The sequence below is a fragment of the Aegilops tauschii genome, chromosome 7 (assembly GCF_002575655.3).
Source record: "Aegilops tauschii subsp. strangulata cultivar AL8/78 chromosome 7, Aet v6.0, whole genome shotgun sequence".
NCBI classification, from domain to species: Eukaryota; Viridiplantae; Streptophyta; class Magnoliopsida; order Poales; family Poaceae; genus Aegilops; species Aegilops tauschii.
The window spans coordinates 619,979,059-619,987,741 of NC_053041.3; the positions used below are offsets into that span (position 1 = coordinate 619,979,059).

Here is an 8,683-nt window from a genome sequence, read left to right on the forward strand (position 1 = left end):
TAACCAAGGAAGATTATTAATTGAAAAAACCGTTTTCACAAAAAGGCACGACCATGCATCTGCTGAGTGTTCTACCGTTTACACAACTACTTTCACAGCCAAAGATGGATCACGCAGGCAGCACGAAACGAATAAAAAAATATAATGAACAAGAGAAGTGAAAATCTTAAAAAAACAGATAAAGCAAACCCCTGTTTCCGAAATTCTACGCCTGGAACCGCCGCGTGACTAGCAACTGCTCTTTGGCGGTTTCCTTTTTTGCACAACAAAAGAACCCTTTCACTTTTCCGACTCCATTTCATCCTCTTCCTCGAAAGTTTCTCGCCGGCCGCAGTTCACCACCGCACACCTCCAGCCATGGACGACGGGAAACTAACAACACTCACCGAACACATCACTGCCCATGGTACAACCGTGCTCGAGGTGGTGTACACCAACGACCCAAGGACCGTGGAGCGGATCATCAAAAAGTACGAAGAATGGCTAAAGGAGGAGAAGAACAAGTTCGTCGGCCTCGACCTCGAGTACACACGTAAGAGCAGTTACATACGACAAGGGATCGCCATCGTCCAACTTGCCATGCGCGAGCATGTCCTTGTATACCACTACTGCAGATCCGAGCGCTCCCAGGCGTTAGTTGACTTCCTGCAACGGAAAGCGGTAACTTTCACTAGCGTCGATACCAGGAACGACAAGACCATGCTTGCCCGCGCATGGATCAAAATTCTAGACGAGCACCACGTCGACCTCCAGAGGCTATTCTGCATCAAGGGTGGTGGAGAAAGGGACTCCATGGGTGACCTTTCAGCGGCCATCATCGACCCCTCATACAAGAACATGAAGAAATCATTCCCAAAGGAGAAGCACCAGTTCTGGGACTGGAAGCCACTTTCCCCGATACACCTTGAGTATGCGGCAAAGGACGGGTATGTTAGCTACGAGTTGTACCATAGAATCCTAACCATCAAGAACGGGCTACGTCACCTCCACCAACAACCAATGAAAGAAAGACTCCGCCCACGTAAGAGCAATGACGAGGGATCTTCCAGCGGCTGGAAGCGCCGGAAGGGAAACAGTGGTTGGTAAATTGCGAGAAAATGGATGTCTACATTAAACTAGTAGGAACTACTATTATCATAATTTGGATTGTATGAACCTATGTTGTAAATATGTTTGTTGTTGCTCAAAGATGCTGTGTGTATTGTATTACTATTTTACGTTTGAACTTTGAACACAGTGGTGTGCTCATGTACAAATGCATACTACGTTTTGCATGTCTAAATGCAATTAGTAAGTTATGTTCCAGTACTGAGCAAGCATATATTGTATCCATGATTATAGAACGAGAGATATCTCGCACGATATTGTATTATAATTTTCATACTCAACCTTTACAAGATGCATCGTGCATTTACAAGAATATGTGATGATATCGTTGTAAACTTTCAGTACAATGCTTATTAAACATTGGCGTGAACAATTCATAAATATTGCAGAAGATCATTTGGTACACAGTCACAAGCGACGAGAACTTTGTTACTTTAACCACGTTGAAAAAAAATCCTTGCCTCCATTTCACATCAAACACCGCTCCGTCCATTCAGAACATCCTTGCTATTGCACACAGGTTCCTCTCCGTACACCAGTTCTGCACGATGCCACAAAACTACACTACTGTGTGCAACTGACCTATGTACAAGCGTGGCTCACTAAGTGTCTACTCAATCCATGCCTGTGGTGTCACGCACCCGTGACCCTAGAGACTTCACACCTATGCATCCACAACCGAGCCCCTCTAACCAGATATTCGGACCGATGCCTCTACTGCCGTACATCTGTGCCTCTAGAATCTTGACAGCAGCAAGAGGGTTCAAAACCGTGCCTCCACATAACCGTGCTTGTACTGACTGCACTTCCGTGCCTCTATTTGCTTGATCAATGTGCCTCACATGAAACGCATAGTAACTCTACGTGCTCCGCACGCGTGATCGCCAATGCAACTTTGGTGCTGCACAGACGCGTCTCTTAGTATACCCGTACCTCCACAACCGTGCTTGTACTGACACTAGTGGAAAAAGGGTCATCTGTCCCGGTTGGTAAGGGCCATCTGTCCCGGTTGTTGAACCGGGACTAAAGGGTCATTACTAATGCCCTAGGCCTTTAGTCCCGGTTCTTATGCAAACCGGGACAGATGGGCCTCCACGTGGCCGCTCCGGCAAGCCCCGGCAGGAGGGCCTTTGGTCCCGGTTGGTAGCACCAACCGGGACCAATAGGCATCCACGCGTCAGCATTTCAGGGGCCGGGGTTTTTGTTTTTTTTTTTTTTAAAGGGGGGGTTGGGGGTTTTGGGGGGTAATTTAGGTTGGTATAGGTAGCTAATAGAGAGATGTGTCCTCTCTTATCTCCGTGCTACTGCTACTGCTATGCCTAAACATGACTTAGATTGAAGTGAGGCAACATGCGATGCATGTCAAAAGTACTACTAATCCTAACTTGATCAAGTTTGGATTGTACTACTTTCGACATGCACCACATGCATGTTGCCTTCACTTCAATCCAATCCATGTTCATTTCATCCACAGATATATAATAACTCTTCATGCTCGCATCATGCATCATCATAATAACAAGTCCTACTAATCATCATACAACTTCTACTCGTTATTAATAACAAGTCATACGATCATCAAACTGATAGTCATCGAACCAACCCTACTTTGTTCTTAGCACAAGATCATCAGTATTAGGTAGGACCTAAGTACCCTCTTTAAGGTAAAATAGCATAAAACAATATAGACCCTGACAATCCATTATGGAGAATGGAGATCATCCTGTCTCCAATTCCTGCGCTTCGCTTCCTTTTGCTTCCAAGAACCTCCTTACGACTGTCCATACATTTTTTCCATTTATTGATTAGCATGTCTCCACTTCTTTGAGAAATCCGGTATGGACAGTTGAGATTCGTAGGATGACCTGGATATATGTTCAAAACACGAAGGCTGCCATTCTAATACATCAAATGAGGCACACAATCCTCTGGGATTCTCTGTTGAAAAAATAGTAATAACTTCATAGTTAGCAATGATGTACTAGTTTTAGAAATATGCAAAAGATGCACGGATGTCGTAATAGTAAAATATCTTACCAGGGTATCTCCATGGTAGTTACCGTAGTTCAACACATGCACTAGTGGCACGTATTGACCATAATGTTGAGGAGTTTGATTGTAGATATTGTAATTCTCAATATCAGTACAAAATCCGACCAGATGATTTTTCTCCTGATAAGTTAATTCGGAGCCATCGGTGTAGTGGGTTTTGTCTACCATGTTCGGCACATTGTTTGAACAATCAAAATAAGCTGTCAATGGAAATAAGCCACTAGTAGAAAACAGGGGATTGGTTCGGCCCTCGTAATACCATTAATCCCGGTTCGCTCACGAACCGGGACCAAAGGAGGCAACTGTCCCGGTTCGTGAGCCCAGGGGGCCGGCCTGGCCACGTCGGCCACTGGTCCCGGTTCCACGCACGAACCGGGACCAATGCGCCTCGCCCCTGGCCCATGACCAGTTGTCCCGGTTTGTGCCACAAACCGGGACTAAAGGGTTGGTCCTCGTTGCGGTCAGAGTTTAGTCCCACCTCGCCAACCGAAAGGCGCTCACACCGGTTTATAAGCCCGTCCCTCTCTGCCTTGTTGAGCTCCTCTCAAAATGAAAATAGATGCCCTTATACAGGGAATTTGACATAAATTCAGAGTGAATTTCTTTGAAATTCATAGAAATTTATTATGAATTTAGGTTGAATTCTCTCTATAGGCGCATCTATGCTCATTTTTTTATGTTGGGGTTGGCGATCTTTACAGACTTTTTGTGTGTTGAATATGCATCATTCAAAATCAGTCTCTGCTTTGAATGGTTAATTTTGAACACACAAAAAGTCTGGAGTTCAAATAAGTTCAAGAAAATGTAATCCCCTTGTAACAGATGAGTTTCCGTATGAAATCCTGATACTTTGAAAGAGATTGTCCGTTTTGTACACGAAGTGCATCCAGTTTTTGCCATAACCCTCTCAACTTTCTTGCACATGCTATGTGGATGAAATGATGATACCATGCCAACTTTCAACCTTTTCAGAGTTCATTTGAAATGCTTTTCAATTTTAGGGTCTTATAGCTCAAAATAATTAGTAAATGCATGAATAATAACAAAAGAAGTGAGAAAGGATTGAAAAATGATGATGTGGCTTTGGATGGTGCATTTTGAACACACAAAAAGTCAGGAGTTCAAATAAGTTTTAAAAAATGAAATCCCTTTGTAACAGACGAGTTTCCGTATGAAATCCTGATACTTTGAAAGAGATTGTCCGTTTTGTACACGAAGTGCATCCAGTTTTTGCCGTAACCCTCTCAACTTTCTTGCACATGCTATGTGGATGAAATGATGATACCATGCCAACTTTCAACCTTTTCAGAGTTCATTTGAAATGCTTTTCAATTTTAGGGTCTTATAGCTCAAAATAATTAGTAAATGCATGAAAAATAAGAAATGAAGTCAGAAAGGATTGAAAAATGATGATGTGGCTTTGGATGGTGCATTTTGAACACACAAAAAGTCAGGAGTTCAAATAAGTTTAAAAAAATGAAATCCCTTTGTAACAAACGAGTTTCCGTATGAAATCCTGATACTTTGAAAGAGATTGTCCATTTTGTACACGAAGTGCATCCAGTTTTTGCCATAACCCTCTCAACTTTCTTGCACATGCTATGTGGATGAAATGATGATACCATGCCAACTTTCAACCTTTTCAGAGTTCATTTGAAATGCTTTTCAATTTTAGGGTCTTATAGCTCAAAATAATTAGTAAATGCATGAAAAATAACAAATGAAGTCAGAAAGGATTGAAAAATGATGATGTGGCTTTCAATGGTGCATTTTGAACACACAAAAAGTCAGGAGTTCAAATAAGTTTAAAAAATGAAATCCCTTTGTAATAGACGAGTTTCCGTATGAAATCCTGATACTTTGAAAGAGATTGTCCGTTTTGTACACGAAGTGCATCCAGTTTTTGCCGTAACCCTCTCAACTTTCTTGCACATGCTATGTGGATGAAATCATGATACCATGCCAACTTTCAACCTTTTCAGAGTTCATTTGAAATGCTTTTCAATTTTAGGGTCTTATAGCTCAAAATAATTAGTAAATGCATGAAAAATAAGAAATGAAGTCAGAAAGGATTGAAAAATGATGATGTGGCTTTGAATGGTGCATTTTTAACACACAAAAAGTCAGGAGTTCAAATAAGTTTAAAAAATGAAATCCCTTTGTAATAGACGAGTTTCCGTATGAAATCCTGATACTTTGAAAGAGATTGTCCGTTTTGTACACGAAGTGCATCCAGTTTTTGCCGTAACCCTCTCAACTTTCTTGCACATGCTATGTGGATGAAATGATGATACCATGCCAACTTTCAACCTTTTCAGAGTTCATTTGAAATGCTTTTCAATTTTAGGGTCTTATAGCTCAAAATAATTAGTAAATGCATGAAAAATAAGAAATGAAGTCAGAAAGGATTAAAAAATGATGATGTGGCTTTGAATGGTGCATTTTGTACACACAAAAAGTCAGGAGTTCAAATAAGTTTTAAAAAATGAAATCCCTTTCTAACAGACGAGTTTCCGTATGAAATCCTGATACTTGGAATGAGATTGTCCGTTTTGTACACGAAGTACATCCAGTTTTTGCCGTAACCCTCTCAACTTTCTTGCACATGCTATGTGGATGAAATGATGATACCATGCCAACTTTCAACCTTTTCAGAGTTCATTTGAAATGCTTTTCAATTTTAGGGTCTTATAGCTCAAAATAATTAGTAAATGCATGAAAAATGGTGCATGAAAAATAACAAATAAAATAAATAAGTAATTAGAAACAAAATAATATAAACTTTATTAAAATATATAAGTAGAAACAAAATAAAATAAGTTTTAATAAAATTTATGAAACTAAAATTAACAAAGTATTTTCTGTTCAAAACATTATAAGAAACCTCTAGTATTATTGATACTAAAATCATATAAAATTGATGCAACTAAAATTATCGAAGTATTTTCTGTTCAGAATCATTAAAAGCAAAAAGAATTTTCATAAAGAACTCTTTTTGATAGAAACTTTAATAGCAAAAATAATTATCATAAAGTAAAATAAATAAGTAATTAAAAAACAAAATAAAATAAAATAAAATAAGTTTTTTGTTGTAAGTAGAAACAAAACAAAATAAATAAATCAAAAAAGAAAACAAAAAACAGGCAAAAAATAAAAAAAATATGCCACCTACTGGGCCACCACGGCCTGAATACGACTAGAAACCCATCGATGGGCCAGAATTCAGGCCGGCAGAAGGCCCAGTAAGCCCATCAGGCATAGCAGTGACAATTAGGCCCGTAAGCCTGCAATGGAGAGGAGCTCGAGAGTGGTGCGGCAGTGGGGCTTATAAACCACTGCGTGCCCCTGTCAACTAGCGAGGTAGGACTAAACTTTCGACGTGGGCGCAGCAGCACAAGGCCTTTGGTCCCGGTTGGTGGCACCAACCGAGACTAAAGGTGTGCATTGGTACCGGTTCGTGGCGCCAACCCGTACCAATGCCACCCCTTTAGTCCCGGTTGGTGCCACCAACCGGGACCAAAGGGGCCGTTGGTCCCGGTTGGTGCGACGAACCGGGACCAAAGCCTTTCCTATATAAGAAACACTTGGAGAAAATTCAGAATTTCATCGCTAGTTGCCCCTGACGACGCCGACCTCCTCGACGCCGCAAGGCTGCACCGCCGTCGCCCGTGCCCCCGAGCCCACGCCGAAGCCGTCCGCCGCCCCCGAGCCCACGCCGACGCCGTCCGCCACCCACGCCGTCGCCCTCTGCCACCCCCGAGCACGCCCGGCCACGCCCCTGCGCCACGACCCGCCCCCACCGTGGCCGTCCCCGACGCCCTCGCCGCCCCCGCCGTCGCCCTCGCCGGCCGCCCCCGATGTGAGCCACCACCGCCACGGCTCAGTTCAGTGCTTTTTTTCATATAATGTGTATTATTTTTTTGGTCATTGCATTTTTTTCATATATATATAATGTATATATGTATGTGGTAGCTATATGATGAATGGATGTGGCTATGTATGTATGAATATAATGTTCATAGCATTTTTTTGTTTATATATGTTTTTTTCATATATGTGTTAATTTTTTATTTAGGTTAGTGCATTTTAGGTTAGTGTAGAGGAAAAAGTAAAATTAGTAAGTACTACTTGATTTTAGGTTAGCGCTTAGTAGTTGAACTAGTTGATTTAATGAAACTACTTTATTTTACTATATATAGAAGTAGTTTATTTTTAGTAAGTACTACTTTATTTTATTTATAGTAAGTGCTTAGTAGTTGAACTAGTTTATTTAATAAAACTAATTTATTTTACTATATGTTGAAGTAGTTTGTTTTTAGTAAGTACTACTTTATTTTATTTATAGTAAGTGCTTAGTAGCTAGTTGAACCAGTTGATTTAATAAAACTACTTTATTTTACTATATATAGAAGTAGTTTATTTTTAGCAAGAAAATTAATAGAACTAGTTTATTTTATTAGTTAAAGCAATTATTCCCGCATCGACGTCGACGATGCCAATCCCGCATCCACGTCGTCGACTCGGCGGAGGAGGCCGGCTTGATCAGAGGGGCCATGTCCGGGACTGGGCTCCGGCGGGCTGGTTTTAGGAGGTGCTACCTTCCGGGGGGCGTAGGTTGGTGACGAGCCAGCCCGTCGTTGACCCGTTCCTTGTTTGGTGGCGGTCGCGTGGGCCAGTGACGGTGCCGAGGTTTTCGGACACCGCGGAGGTGGTACGTCACCGTGTTAGTGAGGAGGACCAGCACGTCCGTCGCTACATGGTTGCGTTGGAGGGCAGGTTCGACAATACCTGGCAGGTTCTTCAGGGATCTCACTGGAGCTATGATCCTGTGATGGTTCCTTCCCTTTGGGTGTCCACCGCCCGCGTCGATACCCGTCAGGCGCTACGGTTCTAGCTGTACTGGCGATATGTATGATAGTATTCGAGGTGTATTAGTGATAATATTCGACGATCTACGGACGCATGGACATGATGTAGTTTTGCTTATAATTGAATGCATCCTAATTTGAATACTACTTTATTTTGTGATTTGATTTTGCTTATTGAATGCTCAAATTGGAAAACTACTCCTACTTTGAATGCTAAAATTGGAGAGCACTATGCAAGGCGTATGCATATGATTAGTTGATAGCTTATAGGGTTTTTGTTTTCGCAGAAATCTAGGAGCCCCCCTCCATCATCCCCGCCGTCGTCCCCATCACAGACCCCCTCCGACCTCGAGGTGAGACCAGCCACGAACCGGTTTTAGAAAGATAATTAAACGATATTTCGGGTTGACTTTAAGTCTATTGAGTCTCCACCATATATGAAAGGACGAAGAATCCCGACTGTTGTCGTGGGGCTAGCTTCTCCTTCGTTCCCGTGTGCTAGACAATTTGGTGTAATGCACTCGGGAACGAAAGGAAGGAGCTACCATCACCGACGGTCGGAAATGTCTGAGAGGAATCAGTGAGGGAGAGTTCCACCATATATATATGAGAGGATGAAGAATCCCGACTGTTGTCGTGGGGGTCGCTTCTCCTTC

The 8,683-nt window shown here is 42.0% G+C and overlaps 1 protein-coding gene across 1 annotated transcript; it reads left to right on the forward strand.

Annotated features, from left to right (window-relative positions):
* Nucleotides 1–357: 357 nt before the first annotated feature.
* Nucleotides 358–1,086, forward strand: LOC141027523 (uncharacterized). Its single transcript, XM_073504588.1, has one exon. It carries the CDS (start codon nucleotides 358–360, stop codon nucleotides 1,084–1,086), a length of 729 nt encoding a protein of 242 aa, XP_073360689.1.
* The last annotated feature ends 7,597 nt before the right edge of the window (nucleotides 1,087–8,683 follow it).

What these genes read in the sequence shown, in the direction of transcription:
- LOC141027523 (XM_073504588.1), top strand. Translation starts at nt 358, where the DNA reads ATGGACGACGGGAAACTAACAACACTCACCGAACACATCACTGCCCAT.